At 34.3% G+C, this 20,060-nt stretch overlaps 1 protein-coding gene across 2 annotated transcripts in view; it reads right to left on the bottom strand.

Annotated features, from left to right (window-relative positions):
• Positions 1-2,728: 2,728 nt before the first annotated feature.
• Positions 2,729-20,060, bottom strand: part of LOC6054008 (lachesin) — a 223,424-nt gene continuing 206,092 nt past the window's right edge. Inside the window, exons 8-10 of one of the 2 annotated variants that reach the window (XM_038266948.1) lie at positions 13,241-13,360; positions 12,943-13,113; positions 2,729-4,158 (exon numbers count right to left, since the gene is read on the bottom strand). In XM_038266948.1, the coding sequence (XP_038122876.1) occupies positions 3,602-4,158; positions 12,943-13,113; positions 13,241-13,360 (848 nt within the window). In that variant the 3' untranslated portion in view covers positions 2,729-3,601. The remainder of the gene's footprint in view (positions 4,159-12,942; positions 13,114-13,240; positions 13,361-20,060) is intronic. The other variant, XM_038266949.1, reaches the window with a different exon arrangement.

Raw genomic sequence — 20,060 nt, 5'->3', positions numbered from 1 at the left:
GTTTGTTTTGATAGTTTTCGTGAGCGCCGTGTAAAAAGTGACAGTTTGTCACTTTTTAGTTTTGACTTTGACCATCCAACGGGGTACAAACTAAAAAAGTGTCAAACGAAAAAGTGACCAACCACCGGGGGTTGAGAGTAGTTGAAACAGAATCAGCCAAGTTCTTTGTCATATTGGTCATGTCTGTAACATAGCAATCTGGTTTTTTGTTGCTCAAATTCATCTATAATCGTTTTTTACCTACGTCTTTTTCTGAGAAATGTATTGTTTTGAAAGTAAAAATCACGTCTCTTAAAATATGACACCACAAAAATATATCATAAATAATTTTTTTTTTAGAAAAAAAAATCCTATCAATAAGAAATACTCGAGCTAATCGAATTAAATTTTTTAAACGAGCAAATCTCGACAGTTCCATTTTTTCTATTTTTGTAAAAAAAGATAATAAACTATTTAAGTTAACGTTTTTTCGTAAATAATTGACCACATATCAGAATTTAAAAAAAATTACAAGCAATGAGAAATTAGTTTGATCCGATTTGCAAAAAGTTTCATACATCGTTTTGTACATTTCATGGTCGATTTCGCATGCAACATTAAAATTTGAGGATCCCATTGGCCTAGGGTTTTCAAGTATTTTACCTTGTATGAAAATTGATAACATTTTGATTAGGAAATTTCGGTAGTATCATTACTTGTGAAGCGGAATTCAAATTTAAGCTGAAGATCCTTTTTTTTTCAATTGTTTGAAAACAAGATGAAATCAATTGCTATTGTTTTTTTTTCCAAATATTTGTTCCTCAACAAATCTTTTTTCTGTAATATTCCAGTAGAAATTATTTGAATAATAACAACCAAAAAACGGATGTGCGAAAAATGGTCGATATAAATAAGTTCGAAAGTGAAAAAACGATATAAAGTGGCTAAAATATCATATTTAGTAAAATTTTATAAGTTTTTGCATTATTTCAGACTTGAGCATTTTTTGTAATAATTAAATGAGACAATTCAAATTTCTAAACGTGCTGTCATATATTTTTAAGAGGCAGTATTTGTAAATTCTGCTCGGTTTGTTCTAGAGGTTGTATCGATGTGCTTCGATTTGGATGAAACTTCCAGCGTTTGTTTGTCTATACATGAGATGAACTCATGCCAAATATGAGCCCCCTACGACAGAGGGAAGTGGGGTAAAACGGGCTTTGAAGTTTGAGGTCCAAAAAACCTAAAAAATCTTAAAATTGCTCGCATTTCCGTAAAACTTCATCAATTCCAACTCTCGTAGATGCATTTGAAAGGTCTTTTGAAGCACTTCAAAATGGGCCATAGACATCCAGGATCGGTTTGACTTTTTCTCATAGCTTTTGCTAATTACTGTTAAAAATTGATTTTTTTAAAACCTCAATATCTTTTAGCAACAGCCTCCAACACCCATACTCCCATAGGTCAAAAGATAGGTAATTTCATGAACTATAAGCCTATGGTATTAACTTTTTGGTCAATCGCAGTTTTTCTCATAGTTTTTCGATTTTTCTACAACAAACACCAAACAAAAAAATTTTTAGGAACGGTCACTCATGGTCACTATTTTTAAAAATTGGAAAACTGCAAATATTTCGCTGAAATCAAACTTTCGGTGGCTATATCTTGAAAACAGAGCCCTTTATCAATAAATCTGTAAAGTAATTTTCGATTGCAAATTCAATTTTCTATTAAAAAATAATTTCAAACTTGTCTTTACATTAAACTTCGATTTTTTCCAAAAAATCACTATTTTTTTCAAAAATTCATAACTCTGCGGCAGATTTTTTGACCATGTTTCTCTATGGCTCAAAATTTGCGGATTTTTGTCCCCTAAAACATATAAAAAAATCTCGAAAATCAAAAAATACGTATTTTGGAAAATTGAGTTTTAGTGATAAATAAGCAAATTTTTTTCCGTGTACATATTTTTTTCTCAAAAGTCCTCAACAATATCTACAACTTTGCCGAAGACACCAAATTGATCAGAAAATTCACTCAAAAGTTACAGCTGTTTGAATATTTACATACCATTTTTGTATGGACAGCAGCCAAAACTGTATGGAGACTTGTATGGGTGAACCAATGACGCGAAATAGCTTATTTGGTCATAGGGAAGGCCCCCACAAAGTTTAAGTCAAATAAAAAATACAAAAAATAAAAATGAATCGAAATCGGCCGATTTCGTAGAGAGTTGCTCAAATGTTCTTAAAAAAAAATGTACAAAATTCGTTACACTTTGAAAGTTTTGAAGTTTGAAAGTTTGAAAGTTTTGCCTCTATTTTGCAAAATGTCTGAAAAATTTCGGATTATTGGAAACCACAATAACATAAACGTTCTTTTTTTTGAAAATACGTAGTTTGTGAAAGTACTCAAAAAAAGCAGTTTTGTGAAAATTTTTAGTATTTAAAAAAGTATCATAACTATGATTTTTTTTATACCAATATTGAATTGCGTATGTTTTCGAAAATGCGTGCTTTTGTGAACAATTACTGCCCCTGATCGCTTCAATGTCCCATGTGCATTTTCATAACTTTTGAGTTTTTGATGAAGTTTGGTTCAAAATCGTGTTCAATCAAACCCCGATGGTTTGACACCAACTGTTGTCGAACGAACGGGGTCACTTTATACGGAGTTCACATACACTATCAAACGTTTGTTTTGATAGTGTGCGTGAAGTCCGTGTAAAAAGTGACAGTTCGTCACTTTTTAGTTTGACTTTGACCAACCAACGGAGTGCAAACTAAAAAAGTGTCAAACGAAAAAGTGACCAACCACCGTGAGTTGACTGTACTCTTTCAGAAAAGCCTAAAACATCCACACGGTGTGGTTGGAACAAAATATTATAAAGCAAGATACCCCATCGGAGATTTATACTTAGAAAGTTGTGTTTTTCCGGCTTTAATCAGAATCTCTAATTATGAAAATATTCTATCGGTGAAAATTGCGTTTTTTTAATTTAAAGGTTTTAGGTACAGATTTTTAATTGATGTGGCCTTATGTGGATCGACCTTTAAAAAATATATGTTTTTTATAGTTGTAGAGTAATCGAGCAGCGAACTTTCACTTGACCTTGAATCTCTGGGGCCATCTTTGTCACTCAAAAATCAGTCAAAATATTGTTGTCTTTTAAGTGAAATATCTTTTGACAATCAAAACGGATTTACAAACCCAAAAAGGCGTTTTAAAGGTAAGAGATTTCTCTACAATTTACCTTTAAATTTTTTTTAAAGATCGATCCTTATAGGCCATTTTAATTAAAAATCCGTACTGAAATTCAAAAACCTTAATATTTTGAAAAAAACAATTTTCACCGATATAATATTTTCATATTTACAGATTCTGATCTCCAGTTAGAAATTTTTGAAAACTAAGACTGGCAACATTTTGCGTAAAACTTTTTTTTTACGGAGCACTGAAAAATATATTTTACTGACGAGAGTAAATCAATAAAGCTCACAGTTTAAAAAAATCACGCTGAAAAAATGTCTGAAAAAAACTTAAAATAGTTTAAAACTATTCCCCTTGCCGACTTCCCAGAGAACTGCCCCCCGTTTTGCGTTGCTAAACCTGCACCAGATTTCTAAGAGAGCAGCAGGCACTGCCGCCGCAGGCGATGGTCCATCGCGACCCAACAACTACCGACCACCAAAACCAGAACCACCAGGTGAACCTGACTCCCCGGTCGACCCGCTCCGCTTCCCTCCAAACTTCCATCCCCGGCCGGCCCTCGACCCCCCGGCGGAATGACAAACGGCTTCCTCGTGGCCATGTCATTGTTCATCATCGCTATCAGATTTTTATTGTTGCCACCATTACTACTCGACCCTCCACCATTGTGGCCATTCGCAGACCCCCCTCCCCGCCCGTTGATGCTGTTCGGATGGTCCAACGACCCGAACGGCGACCGGGCCGTCGGTTTCTGGCTGTGGCTGTGACTGTGGCCGTGCTGGTGCTGCATCGTGTCGATGATCTCGTCAAAGTCCTCGGCCGACCCGCCGCCGTACTGCTGTTCCTCGTCGTCCGGCGGATAGGACAGTTTGGACTTGCCGGAGGTGCGCTCCTGACCGGGTTTCACGATGTCGTTCTGGTCGGTGCCGTACTTGGGGGCGTACACCTTGCGGTTCGGGCCCGGGATTTCTGGAAGGTGAAGGAAGGACGGAAGAAAATTAGGAAATGTTCTCTAGATGACAAACAACAATATTAAAAAAAATTAAACAGATTACACAAGAATACATAATTTTGCTTTAACTATGAGTAATCCTTAAGAATTTTGCAATGATTTTTGATATATTTAATTTTGTATATCTTCTTTTGATTGGAGTGGAGCATTCCCTATGACAGAAGATGCCATTTTGCATTATGAGTTTCTTTTCCATGCTCCATACAATTTTGCGGACTGACCAAACAAAATTTGATAATGTGGGATTTTCTGATCGATTTGGTGTCTTCGGCTAATTGTAGTTTATGATTGAGACTTTAGAGCGGGGATGGATTATTCGCGAAAAAACCCAATTTCGCTTGCGAACATTCTTCACTCGCGAAAGAGAGAGGAGGAAAATCACGCAATAGAAAATCGCTCCCGAAATTCTCCAAGAAAATCAATCTGCTTATGATTTTTTTTGTGAATTTCCTTGTTAGCACCACACAAAGTCATTTATTTCACTTTGTTTACACACATTGCCCATCTACAAAATGTGACAGGTAATTTTTCGACGTGTTACGTTACACTTTGCAGTGTAGTAGTGAAAAAGATCTTCCGCCGAATAATCAAGATGATGATTTTTTTAATTTGACTTTTGATCATTATCATTAGGCTTAGTGATTTTTCACGCTCAAGAATTGCAAATTTCACGGGGACTTTAATTTCAAAACACCAAATTTCACGTAAATTTCGCGGAACGTGAAAAATATTAAAATAACTATCTCAGAAACTACTTTTCATGCTTGTTTTCAATAAACTTAAAAAAATCATAACTTTATTTGAACGTGAAACGTATAGTAACTTTTAAAAAATCCTCGTATAGCCATTTATTGAGCTGCTTTTTTACTTATACAGCTAAACAGTTTTCGCTGATTTGCTACTATTTTATCCTTTACATTTTATTGAATTTCATATCAAACCCAAATTCAACAAAACAATCTAACAATTAAAATAACTTTTTTTGCGACAAAAAAAATATTTTTTGAGTTTCATCTCACTTTTCAAAAACTAAATTTAAATTCAATAGGCAAACATTATTTAATCTGTAGCGAAATCTTCAAAACTTTAATGAAAATCTGAACAGAAAACATATATTTTTTTGATTTCCATGGGAGCCATTCATCAAATAATCAAATATCGTGAAAATTAAACAGGTGAAATGTTTTTAAAAGGTGTCTTGAAAGATGAAAAACTAAATCTAAAAAAAACTATCAAATAAATATTAATTTAACGTTGAATAAACCAAGCATGACTCTTTTAACTTTTTATAAAATTATATGTTTCAAATATCAAATTAAATAATGATTAAATTGTTATTACGGGTCATGAAAATATTGCTAAATTAAGTTTGTTTCCTAAGTAAAATTAATTCCTCCGATTGAATCATTGCCCGAAGGAAAAGGGAAAGACTACTATTTCCACTAGATTTTACTTTTACAAGAATGTTTGCTATTAATTAATTTCTAATAAAAAAATATCACATTAAAATAAAATTTATCAAGTTTCGGTTGAAAAATACAGAATTTATAAAAAAATGCGAGATTATATTTTTTTTCTTTGAATGATTTGTGTTAACATCATTTATGTTTTCGCTGCATTCACTTCTTAGTAAATGTTCTATCAATTTCATGTTAATGTAGGTTTTGCTAAAAAAATTCAAATGGTTAATATCACATTTTTCAATTGAAAACTAATAAAATTTACTTAAAAAGTCATTAATAAATGAAATATTGATTATGTTATTATTTTCAAGAATTGATTTGAGAAAATTTACAAATTTTACGGGATTTCACGGAAATCTTCAAATTTCACGAATTTCACGCTATCCGCGAAATCGTGAAAATTCACTAACCCTATATCATTATCATTTCCAAATTATGTATTTTCTATTTTTATTATTTTAGGCCGTTGCAAACATTTTTCAAAGCTTATGTCGCCTCCCCCTTCAAAGTCAGCCTGAATAATCAGGAGGTAAAAAAATATTTTTTCGAAAAACTTCTGAATTTTAACGAAAATTTAAGTTTTATTAACCGAAAACCAGTTAAAATGCCTTTTCCTGCGTTTATAATCATATTTAACGTGTTTGAACTCCTTTGAAAACATTTAAAATTTTCATGAAATACCAATGTACAATTTCACGAAAAGTTTTTTTTTCGTGAAAAAAATTCCGTCAATACATCGGTATTTTGAAAGCTAACAATTGGAAAGCAGCTGGACACGTGTAAAAAGCATTTTAAAACACTTTTTTCATCCAAATGTTGAAATCTAGGCTTATGATTTCAATTTAATTTTTTTAAATTTGAATAACTTTATTTTTTTCCATACAACCATATTACACCCTAGTGGTCAATCGCCATATCCCCCATAACCCCCTAGAATGTCCACGTGGTTTATGGATGGCCCCATAGCTGATTGCTGAGATACATCCCTGAAAGTTGTTTTGCCTTCCTCACTGAGGTAAGGCTATAATCCTGCTCTAAAAATGAACTTTTTATCAAAAGCTCGAAGACCCACCTTCATATATACATATCGACTCAGAATCGAAAACTGAACAAATGTCTGTGTGTGTGTGTGTATGTGTGTGTCGTGTATGTATGTATGTGTTCAAAAATCTTGCCAAGTTTTCTAAGCACTGGCTGAACCGATTTTGATCGAACCAGTTGCATTCGACTTGGTTTAGGGTCCCATACTTCGCTATTGAATTGTTTGAAGTTTCGATAAGTAGTTCAAAAGTTATGTATAAAAATGTGTTTTCACATATATCCGGATCTCAATTATATGCATGTAAACGATGTCCGGATCCATCATCCAACCCATCGTTGGTTAGGTAATCGAGAGACCTTTCCAATGAGTCCACAACATCGAAGATCTGGCAACCCTGTCTTGAGTTATGACCACTTAAGTGATATTTATGTACTTTTTTGAAGCCGGATCTCACTTAAATGTATGTAAACGATGTCCGGATCCATCATCCGACCCATCGTTGGTTAGGTAATCAAGAGACCTTTCCAACGTGTCCACAACATCGCAGATCTGGCAACCCTGTCTCGAGTTATGACCACTTAATAAAAAAAAATATCTGAAATATGTGTCCAAACCACTCATATTACCCATTGTTGATAAAAAGTGAGGAAGGCATCAACCACATAGGTGGATTAAGTTAGTTTTTTTTTAAATCGAGTTTTTCTCAGTGATACCTAATTTTACCTCATTTTTCAACTAGCCAAATCTTGGAAACTATTGAAGCATTTGTGAAATTTTATGTTCTTTTTATTAAAACTAATGAAAATTTACTAAAGCAAGCATATTAAAATGGTAAAAATAAATGTTTATAGATCTTTAAAAAATAACGTTTCTTTGTTGACAATATTTTCAAGTATTTCCTAAATTCAAGTTACAAATCTCAAGTTTAAAAAAAAAAATCGTGGTACACTATTTTGCATCATCCACCACCCCCTAAAAACTCCGAAAATTGAAAAAAATAATAGTATTTTGGAAGTTGAGCAAAGCTAAATAAAATAGTAAGAAAGGCAAAAAATGGAAAAATTTTACAAGTCGACTAACCAAAACGTAGAGAATACACTCTTTTGAAATATTTTTTGAAATATTTAAACCCGAGCAGACGGTAATAACAAAACTCATGCCATTTCAATAACAAATATTGTTAAAATAACAGAAAGTGTTGTGGAATCTTCTTGAAAAATCCATTTTTGCATAGAGCAATTCTCTACGAAATCGGTCTTTTTTCTTCAATTTTAATTTTTGTATTTTTTAATCCGGCTGAAACTTTTTTGGTGCCTTCGGTATGCCCAAAGAAGCCATTTTGCATCATTAGTTTGTCCATATAATTTTCCATACAAATTCGGCAGCTGTCCATACAAAAATGATGTATGAAAATTCAAAAATCTGTATCTTTTGAAGGAATTTTTTGATCGATTTGGTGTCTTCGGCAAAGTTGTAGGTATGGATACGGACTACACTGAAAAAATAATACACGGTAAAAAAATTTGGTGATTTTTTATTCAACTTTTATCACTAAAACTTGATTTACAAAAAACACTATTTTTAATTTTTTTATTTTTGATATGTTTTAGAAGACATAAAATGCCAACTTTTCAGAAATTTCCAGGTTGTGCAAAAATCACTGACCGAGTTATGAATTTTTTAATCAATACTGATTTTTCAAAAATCGAAATTTTGGTCGTAAAATTTTTCAACTTCATTTTCGATGTAAAATCAAATTTGCAATCAAAAGTACTTTACTAAAATTTTGATAAAGTGCACCGTTTTCAAGTTATAGCCATATTTAAGTGACTTTTTGAAAATAGTCGCAGTTTTTCATTTTTAAATTAGTGCACATGTTTGCCCAGTTTTGAAAAAATATTTTTGAAAAGCTGAGAAAATTCTCTATATTTTGCTTATTCGGACTATGTTGATACGACCTTTAGTTGCTGAGATATTGCAATGCAAAGGTTTAAAAACAGGAAAATTGATGTTTTCTAAGTTTCACCCAAACAACCCACCATTTTCTATCGTCAATATCTCAGCAACTAATGGTCCGATTTTCAATGTTAATATATGAAACAATTGTGAAATTTTCCGATCTTTTCGAAAAAAATATTTTTGGAATTTTCAAATCAAGACAAACATTTTAAAAGGGCGTAATATTGAATGTTTGGCCTTTGTGAAATGTTAGTCTTGATTTGAAAATTCCAAAAATATTTTTTTCGAAGAGATCGGAAAATTTCACAAATGTTTCATTTATTAACATTGAAAATCGGACCATTAGTTGCTGAGATATTGACGATAGAAAATGGTGGGTTGTTTGGGTGAAACTTAGAAAACATCAATTTTCCTGTTTTTAAACCTTTGCATTGCAATATCTCAGCAACTAAAGGTCGTATCAACAAAGTCCAAATAAGCAAAATATAGAGAATTTTCTCAGCTTTTCAAAAATATTTTTTCAAAACTGGGCAAACATGTGCACTAATTTAAAAATGAAAACAGCGACTATTTTCAAAAAGTCACTTAAATATGGCTATAACTTGAAAACGGTGCACTTTATCAAAATTTCAGTAAAGTACTTTTGATTGCAAATTTGATTTTACATCGAAAATGAAGTTGAAAATTTTACGACCAAAATTTCGATTTTTGAAAAATCAGTATTGATTAAAAAATTCATAACTCGGTCAGTGATTTTGCACAACCTGAAATTTCTGAAAAGTTGGCATTTTATGCCTTCTAAAACATATCAAAAATAAAAAATTAAAAATAGTGTTTTTTGTAAATCAAGTTTTAGTGATAAAAGTTAAATAAAAAATCACCAAATTTTTTTACCGTGTATTATTTTTTCCAGTGTAGTCCGTATCCATACCTACAACTTTGCCGAAGACACCAAATCGATCAAAAAATTCCTTCAAAAGATACAGATTTTTGAATTTTCATACATCATTTTTGTATGGACAGCTGCCGAATTTGTATGGAAAATTATATGAACAAACTAATGATGCAAAATGGCTTCTTTGGGCATACCGAAGGCACCAAAAAAGTTTCAGTCGGATTAAAAAATACAAAAAAAATCGAATGACCGAAATCCTAGAGAACTGCTCATAGGGGTTGAATAACAGTTTATGTCATCATAACAATGTTTGTTATTGGTCTGATATTGGTTGAAAGCCAAAACAACTTTTTGTTATGGAAGAATAACTCTAACTGTTATTGGGATGATCGGATTAGTTGTTAAAATAACGAAAAAATAATAACAAAGATTTGTTCGAAGAATAACTAAAAATGTTATTGCTCTGTTATTACAATAACAATCCAATAACAAAAAAATTATAACGACGAATAACAAATTTTGTTATAAATATCAAAAATGTTATTCGCCTAGTATTTTAAAGTATCAAAAAATGTTATTCCCAAGTTATTTCCGTCTGCTCGGGAATGCACAAAAAAAAATATTTTAAAGTTAAATAGATGTCGCCAGATTAGGCCAACACAAATCTTATTAAATTTCTGTTGTTCTCAAAATTAAGACCAAACAAAATATTACCAAAAACATAAATTTTCAAACTATTCTAATTTTATTTAAAAACATTATATTTAAAAAAAAAAATTTAAAAAGGTTCTATAAACATAGGAAACACAATAGCTTATAGAACCTTTAAAAAACTCGAGAAAGGCTTTTTTTCAATATTTTGAGTCGACAAATATTATGTGATTTTTGGACAGTACAATTCTAAAGCATTTTGAGTTACTGTTTTTGTGCTGTTTTTTGAAATTTAAGTTTCTGTAAATTATTTTTCACTCAAGAAATCTTTTTAGAGATTCAGTCGATTCAGAAAAATAAGCATTTTCAATCTCTAAAAGTGTTAAAGTTTGACCATTTATAAAAATACACTAAGAAATTTTTGTAAGAAATTTTTAAGCCTTCTCGAAATCACTATATGAAGAAAAATGATGAAAAAATAAAAATAAAACCTTAATTGTTCCACAAACCGAGCCATTTTTTATAAATCGGCTTTTTCTAAAACTTTTGATCCAATTTTCATAACAAATATTATTTTTTTTTAAATTATTGCCGACATTTGTTATCATCAAAAACTGGTCTTGTTTGTCATCAGAGATTTTTGTCAGGAATATTAAATTGTGTTTATTTTAAAGTATTAAAACCAGATTATCGGTCATTTTTATGAAATACATTTATTCAAAAAAAATAATAATAGCTTTAGCACTAGATTTGGTGCACTTACACGCAGAAAAATATTTTGTAGGAGGTTTGATGATTTTGTTGAATATAGTCAACGCCGAATTTGTTTTTTCTTTTGTTTTTTTTTTTTTTGAAAAAGCTTTGACGTTTAGCGTTGATTAAAAAAAATCCTGATTTTCAACTTACAAAATCTTTTGTTGATTCAAATATGCCTTATATTTCTGCGTGTATGTACATTTAAAATTGTGAGAAAATAAGAAAAAAATATATCAGGAATTGATAAAAGATTCAAAACAAAGTTTTATTTTTGGAGTGTATCTTAATCCTTAAGACTCACAACACGTTTAAACGGGCATCGGTTTTAGTTTTTTTTTCTTCAAAAATCAATTTTCAAATCAATTTTGAATCTTCATAAAGTATTTTTACATCTTTGAAATCTTTGGATTGATAATTTTTCTAGTTCCATTCCATTTTTCTAGTTCGCTTATATTGATTCAAAGGTTTTACGGTACTTCGGATAATCGAAACTGGAACAAAATTAAAGTTTTACGATTTTTGCCTTCCTCACCTTACTGAGGAAAGGCTAGAAAATCACTCGGAAAATGAACTTTTTAATTAGACCTCCTAGACCTACCTTCATTTGTACATATCGACTCAGAATCACCAGCTGAGCAAATGTCTGTGTGTTTGGCTGTATGTAGACGTGTGTACCAAATCAATGTCACTGGAATATCTCGTCACAGACCCTTCTTAACGTCCCCTAAGTTGCTATTTAAATTCATGCAGTTTTATCATGTATTTAAAAAGTTATGTTGAAAAAACTGTTTCATATTAAATTAAAATTATGGTAAAAAGTGTGATTTTTTTTCATGAAACTCTCACATGTTATATAATTTTAGAAAGCATATGAGAAGACCTTTCTTGTGGATTAAGAATTTTTGAGATCTGACTTACCTATCTAAAATTACAAGCAGTTTAAAAAATGGTCTGAATTTACATAACCTCAAATAGTCCCGTCTGATCGCCACGTAAAAGGCCTTCTTGACAAAAAGTCTGTAGGAAGTCTATTTTTTTTACTCGTCACTTATTTTTATTAGGATCTCTTAGGTGCTGCGATCACGTTAAGGGAGATCCATAAACCATGTGGACACTTTAGGGGATTGTAATCACTCTATAAATGAGAGGAAGGCACCAACCACCTAAAGGTGGATTAAGTAACGTTTTTATTATTTTATTACTTTTAACATCAACTACGAGTTTGCGACCTCATTTAACTCAAATTTGAATAGTTGATTGCCTATTTAATTACAAAATGCTTTTTTTTATATTTCATAACTGCCATTTTTACTGCCACCTTGGATTTTCAAACTCTAAAATACTTTCGAGTAGTTTAAGGGTTATACTCGACAATCAAAATTTAGACAAAAAAATGTATAGTTCGATTGTCCGAAGTGAAGTTTTTCAAGATTTTCGGATAATCGAGTCTGGAATGCATATGAAACAAATGTGAAAAACGCTCAAATATTTAACGTTTTTCACCATTACTCGTAACTGGATCGACCAAATTGGATGAATTTTTAATGGTTATAAGTTAAGATTCCGTATAAACTAATGCAGGTTGAACCAGGTTGAAAAAAAAATACATGGTTGCAGAGCAATTCAATTTTGAAGACAAAAAATGATGGTGCTCTGGAGTAGCCATGGGCGTTAAATGGTTAAAACCTTTGGACAGAATAACAGCCATCAGGAAAACAAAAATGATTAGAGTTTGTAGGACAGACCTAAAATCAAAAACTGAACAATATAAATGAACATAAAAATACCAAAAATGTATGAAGTACAGAAACATAAATAATGGAAAAAACCATTATTCAAAAATTGTCGTCATAAATGTTTAGATATCTCTACATTTTATTTTATTTTCAACAAAAATTTGACCACAGAAAAAGTACTAAGAATTGTGTTGAAAAAAAATTAGCTATCAAATTATTGACAATATTTTTGAACTCACCATACAACCGGATGCTACTGTCAACCTCCCCGAGCGAGTTCTTCGCGATGCACCGGTACGATCCGACGTCCTCCTTCTGGAACGATCGCACCGTCAGCGACATTTTGGTTTCGTACATCGACTTGGGCGTGTCCTGGACGTGGTACTTGGGCGAGGACACAATCATTTCTCCTTCGTGGAACGGAAAGGTGTCAAAATAAAAAAAAAACAGCATCCAGAGATGGAAGACAGAAAGACAGGAAGGTCGGTCCATAAAAGGGGTTACATCTCTAAGGGCAGTCGAGGTGGTGGTACTTACCGGTGTCCTTTACCCAGTAGTTGATGGATTTGGGCGAGGCTTCGACCTGGCACTCGATGGACACGTCCGTGCCGAGGGGCGCACCAACCAGTTGATTGGGGACCTGGATCACCGGGTGGACTGTGGAGAAATTGAGAAAAAAATAAATGAATGTCGTTTTTGAAGTATTTTGAAGAAGAAATGAAGAATCACTACAAATCAAACAAATTTCACTGCAACCTGTCACAAAATTAGCCACTAGCTTCTCAAAATTTCTCACTTGTCGTCACCTTAATTTGCATTGTCAGGCGTACATGAACGTATTCACGTTCACGACACCCGCAAGTTTCGTCATTGTGGTGGAGCACACGTGTCGGGACGAAAACGAGCGCAGATTTGTGTTTTTCATAACATTAGCCGTGCCAAACACACAACCAAAAACACCAGCACACGTACATTTGCCTGTGCAGCAGCAGCAGCAGCAGCTAAATTGTATTAAATTAGCACACTAACACGTGGCCAACTGGCAGATTGTGCCACGTGGCGAGCTCGTCGCCATCCAAGTAGTCGTCAGGTTTTTGAAGCCACGGGACACTTGTTCTTGTTCTTCGTCTTCTTCGCCAGGGCGAGATGAACGACGACGACAACGGGACGCCACCCGGTTTGTCATGTGGGAATGTTGCAAAATGGCGTACGTGACAAGCATGCCCAAAATGGGTGGTTTTGTTGGTTTTAAGTTTTTGCGGAACGACGAGTGTGAGCACTGATTTGAACTCCTCGGGGGAATCGGGTGATACAGCATTGGGGGTTAGGTCAACTTTAAGTGGTTAAGTAGAGATATCTGGAATCTATTTCGATATTAGTTTGAATATTGATTTAAATGTTGCAATAGGAACTGAAGAACCACAGATAAACAGACGCAAATAACTGTCGCTTGAGCCAGTAACCAATTTTAGACACCCAAACCTAACTCCACTGAAATCCAATGGGGTCAAAACTAACTCTTGTTCGGGTTTTCGACTAATTTTAGGGTCAATTTTATGAATTTGCAACAATAGTGTTAATAAAAAAAGTTTGTGTAAGTTAGGCCACTCTAAATATTTTATGAAATTATGTCCCTCGACCAAAATTACAAACCAGGGTATTAACTTTTTTTTATTAAAAAAACAATACTTTATTCACCTTTTGGTATTAGCGCCTTTTTTCATTTAAGAAGGTATTAGATTATGGCAAACAAACTAACAAACTCGCACTTTTTGACAGTTCGGCAGTTCGTCTGCTTTTATTTGTTTGCAAAAAACATCGAAGTAGGGGAAATATACCCATTTTAATCACTCTAAGCCGTTCGACCAATTCTAATCACTTTTGCCGTTTTCCACTATTAAATCAACATTTTTAGATGTATTAACAATGAAGAGTTGCTAGCTCACTCTTATTTGGGCTTTTTATTACTTTGGAAATAGCTGGATAATATAAATAGGTTGAGAAAGGGTATAGTTCCCCTTTTGACGAAAAAATCAGCCGCAACCTTAGCAAACCTGTAAGATTTCGCAATTTTTGCATTTTTGCCTTTCTTACAAAAGAAAGGTTTAAGGTTTGCTTTTGGAGAAACGCTTTTTTCAGAAATCTAAAAAAATTCGTGCACGGCGAAGATTCGTCCCAGGAAAAAATCCTATTACTCAATTGAAGGTTTAGATGTGCTCTTTCGATTGAATTTTGGCCCGAAACTCGGAACTCAAAGTCTGATTTTTGAGAGCTCTTTTTCTGAAATGCATGAGCGATGTCTGTATCCGCTCTTAAAAATTTGTGTCTTCCATCACTGGAAAACCGCTCGTAAAACCCACAATTTTTAAAAGTCAGATCTGTAGCCGTGGGGTCGGAGACGAACATTTTATTTTTCGATTCACAATTTTCGACCAGTAAATGTGATCAAAGCCATTTTAGAGGTATTTTTTGGACTATTTCACAGATAACACTATCAAATTAAAAGAATTCAGTTTCAAACAAAAAACCATTCGAAAACATGCGCCATAAACTGCTTGGGCAAAAATTTTGAAGCATTTCCAAAATGTATTTCCAGAGATATAGCGATTTTAGTGTTTTTCGTTCGTTTTTCTAATAATGTAAAGTGCAATAGCGATACATATTTTTTTTAAGTTAATCATAGACTAACAATAAAGACTGAGTACCCTTCATTTTTTTTCTAATAATGTCAATCCAATATTTTTTTCTTAATTAAATTTAAATATCTTGCGAGCTATTTCGAAGGTTATTTTTGCCATTTTTTTCCTTCTCTGTCTAATTCGTTTTCCTTAGTACCAGTAAACTCTCTCCCCATTTTGAACAAATCAGCTGTTGAAAAGTAGTCCATATCTCAGCTCAGGATTACAACTGCACCAATGTAATTGTTAAAGCAACCTAATAAAATGAAATGAAATATCTTGCGACAAGTAATGTACTTCTTAAATTTAAAAAAATGGCATTTGAGGTTTAGCCTAAAAAGATTCGAAGCTTTAGGTAAAGTTCTCACTGGATGGTTTCATTATGTTTCTGAAAAATTAATTGCACCAATATATTTCTCGGAGTTTCATCATTTTGTAAGAAAGGCTCTATTTCACATCTGGTGATATTAAATCGTGTTTTTGTATGTAAATTTTCCATTGTTTCCTTATGTCCAAATAAGATTAGTTTTTTTCTTACAAAATTGAGAATTGTCCATTGAAAAGCGCTATGAAAACATTCGATAATCTGTACCTGCAAAGAGAGTTTTCGATCGATTTGGTGTCTTCGGTAAAGTTGTAGATTACTATTTAGAAAAAATAGTTTCACTCTGAATGCACTTTTTTTTAATAACTTGTTATTACAACAAACATTTCCCCTTGAACGGCCCGAGCGGTTTAGGCTTTCAGGATTTTTGTGATATTTACTTGCATAGTCTAAACAGATCAGTTAATTTCACTTATTTGTATATTACACTTTTTGAAGATTTACATTTTTGCGGTAACACTAGATCGAAGCAAACTGTGCCTGTGGTCGGACGCGTTTTTTGTTTGCTGTCATTTTTGACCTCCCGTTTATCTTTGAAATTTTCTTTAAAATGTGCGAAATTAGCTAAAATAAGAAGACTTTGTTACTATTTCGGATGCCAAACATTAACAGCGGAACTGGTGGAAGTGCGTCGGAAGTTATTTTCGAGAAACATTGGAAATTCGACTTCCACGACGACTACGGAAGCAAAAAAAAAAGCAGGAACAACATTCGAAAAGTGACCTTTAACGAAGAGTTCCTGTGTGTCCAGTTCCAGTTCCTGCCTCATAAGATCCAGGACGGCGTTGGGGGTGTTTTGGATGGCCTTGCCGACAACAGTGTCAATCAAGAATGACTGAAGTAGGTGTGGGTGATGTTCATCGTCTGGCCACTTCAGAGTCATGTGACGCTTGCCGTATATCGTGGGATACCATGTCCGCTGCCGGGAGTTCTGCTGATCAAACAGATTCAAAACAAGAATTCAAGAAAAATGAAGATTCCAGTGGAACATAACGAGACGATTAGGATTGAGCCGTTTTTGAAGGATTCGTGTTTTTGGTGAGAGCTTTCCATTTTTAAATTTCAAGTAACCCTTACATCCACTCTAACATTCATACATTTCACTGAAGACAACTACGCCAACCATATTATATACGCGGTAGGGTGTTCCCTTGGTCGTTCGCTGTGAGTTGTGGATTGCCTGCTTCTCTAATGAAGGTTCGACTGAGGGGGCATGCTTATTAATTTCTCGTCGCTCCATACCCTCAGTGACGTGATGGGAGCAAGGGCGTCTATGCAAAGTGTCCCTACACCCGCTACAAATTTCTGGCGCTTGGGGAGGGAAGAGGGAAACCATTTTGATATATGCGCCGGTATTTGTAGCACTAAAATTCGTGCAAAAAAACTTATGCACGTGGGTGTACAGATTACGGAGTAAAAGATGATCGAATTGTTCACCTAGCGCTCACATGTGTTCCAGGACCAAGTTGCCTGCGGGTATGGGGATCATACATACATACATACATACATTTACATTTTTGCGGTAACACTCTCAACTTTTACGCGCACGATCACATCACTCAACTTTTTGTTGCTAATTTCATTAAGACTTTCGTCGTGCCAATTCTCTACGTTGAAGCCAGACTTGTCCTCCAGACCTCTTCGCCGAGCCATGCCAGACCCGAACTCCTAAGTCCCGGGTGGACTCTTCACAGCGGCTAAGTCCCGGCGGACTCTTCACAGCGGCTAAGTCCCGGCGGACTCTTCACAGCGGCTAAGTCCCGGCGGACTGCGGCCTCCACCGCTAAGTCCGGCTGGACTGGGGCCTCTGCTACTGGTGGCTGCTGGCGGGTCCGGCTGGTCTGGGGCTTCTTCAGGATCTGGAACTGGACTGGAGTGGAGCTGGCTGGAACTGACTGGAACTAATTCTGGAACTAACTGCCCTCCTCAAGAATTTTGGGGTTTTTATAGTCAGTCCCCGAAAACTCTACTAAATTTTGTTCTACTAAAAATTGTCCGTTCCGATGAGAAGCATCGATGAACCTCATGAATTAAATTGTGCAGACCTCTGCAATTCTTCATGACTTTCCGTATGGTGTAGTGAGTACACCTCAAAATCGGAAGTCATGGGTTCGAACCATTGTCGTGAAACTTTAAATTATGTTATTGGAATATTAAAATTATGTTCCTAAAACATTCTCAAAAATATTGGTCAATAATGAGAAGGTCGAATTCTCCATTGAACAAACATGCCAATGAATTTGGTTAAGCCACACACTCAATTTCCCCTGTAGAATAACATCGCACATTCATAATTGAAAGCTTAACCATTTTTTTGATTGCCTATCAATTGGCGAAATTTAATAAAGGGCTTTTCAGGTGAGGATGACTCATGATCCACACCTGTACATAAGCTTAATTATTTGTCGCGCAACGCGAGTCGACGGGTAAAATTATTTATGCTTGCGTAAGCGCGCATGGTCAGAACTGTGGTGAGGTTCGAAAAATGGACAAATTTAATGATTTAAATTTGAGGTCGCTGCACCCTTAAGTGTTTTTTTTTTCATTTTTCAATAGTCAAAAAGTGTCAACTTTTGAGCTATAGGATATAATGGACATTTCGTTTTGGCCAAGTAAGGCTGTTGAAAATATTTTAAAATATTTTTTTTTATTTGCATCGGCCATATGATTTAAAAAAATAAATTAATCCACCTATGTGGTTGATGCCTTCCTCACTTTTTACCAACAATGAGTTATATGAGTGGTTTGGACAAATATTTCAGCAATTTTTTTGATCCATAAATATCACTTAATTGGTCATAACTCGAATCAGGGTTGCCAGATCTTCAATGTTGTGGACTCGTTGGAAAGGTCTCTCGATTACCTATCCAACGATGGGTCGGATGATGGATCCGGACATCGTTTACATACATTTAAGTGAGATCCGGCTTCAAAAAAGTACATAAATAACACTTAATTGGTCATGACTCGAGACAGGGTTGCCAGATCTTCAATGTTGTAGACTCGTTGGAAAGGTGTCCACATTGTTTATGGATCTCCGCTAACGTGATCGCAGCACCTAAGATGTCCTAATAAAAATAAGTGATGAGTAAAAAAAACAGACTTCCTACAGACTTTTTGTCAAGACTATACAGACACCCCCTTTGAGGAAAATGGCATCCCTCTATACGGCTTTTTTGTGTGAGGTTATGTAAATTCAGACCATTTTTTAAACTGCTTGTAATTTTTGATAGGTAAGTCAGATCATGAAAATTCTTAATCCACAAGAAAGGTCATTTCAGAACCATTCCAAAAATATATAATATGGCAGGTTTTTATGCAAAACCACCCTTTTTTGAAAATGGACAAATTTATATGCAGCAGGTTTTTAAGCATAACTTTTGATGTGCTTTACTAAATCTTATAAATTTTAATAGGGACTCATGGGACCCCAAGACAATTTGAAAAAGGCCAATACGGTCAAAATCGGCTCAGTCTGTGACGAGATATTTCAGTGACATTGATTCGGTACACATGTCTACGTACAGCCAAACACACAGACATTTGCTCAGCTGATGATTCTGAGTCGATATGTATGAATGACGGTTGGTCTAGGAGATGACAAGTTGAAACATGGAGATGACCTCCTAGCCAAATCCAAACCACAAACCATTTTCAATCCAAAAAGGCTAAAAAAAGAACAGTCCAAAATTGGTCTGGCATATTCGACCTACGTCAAATTTGCTGCAGAACCTTGTTCGTGGCCTGGACTATGACATGGAAAAAAAATCAGATGAAATTTTTAATTGATCAAACGGTAAAAGTCGCCAAAGCGGCGAGTGTCTCTCAAAAAAGTAATCGAATCAAAAATCTTGAAAATCGATGATACCTGTTCGTTCAGATTCTTAATTTGTTTTCTTATTTTTACCACTATCTAATGGTAAACCCAACTATCATATGTACGAATTCCTCGAACACGTCTTACTTCTAACATCGTGGGTTCTGGAACGCAAAACTAACCTCAAAATTTTCCCACGGCGGAAAAAGGTGTGTCATTGACACTTTTCGTCGTGGCATGTCCAAGTGAAACTTTCTCTACGTTTTCTGACGGTCCCACCAAAAAACAACCTCAAATTGTTGGCTTGTGCAAACATTCAAAAAGTTCTACATTTCCAGTTTGTGAAGCTGTCGAGGTGTGATTGTCGGGTTGGCTCTAGTTGGTATGAAATTTTGCGTGTCAGTTGTGAGCTGTGAGATGTCAAATTTTGTGGGCATTGTGGTTCATCTAATTAGAAGTTGTTATTTTTTCCTTAAT

This window comes from Culex quinquefasciatus, chromosome 1 (genome assembly GCF_015732765.1).
Source record: "Culex quinquefasciatus strain JHB chromosome 1, VPISU_Cqui_1.0_pri_paternal, whole genome shotgun sequence".
In the NCBI taxonomy this organism is placed as follows: Eukaryota; Metazoa; Arthropoda; class Insecta; order Diptera; family Culicidae; genus Culex; species Culex quinquefasciatus.
This window is presented reverse-complemented; position numbering and strand designations above follow the sequence as displayed.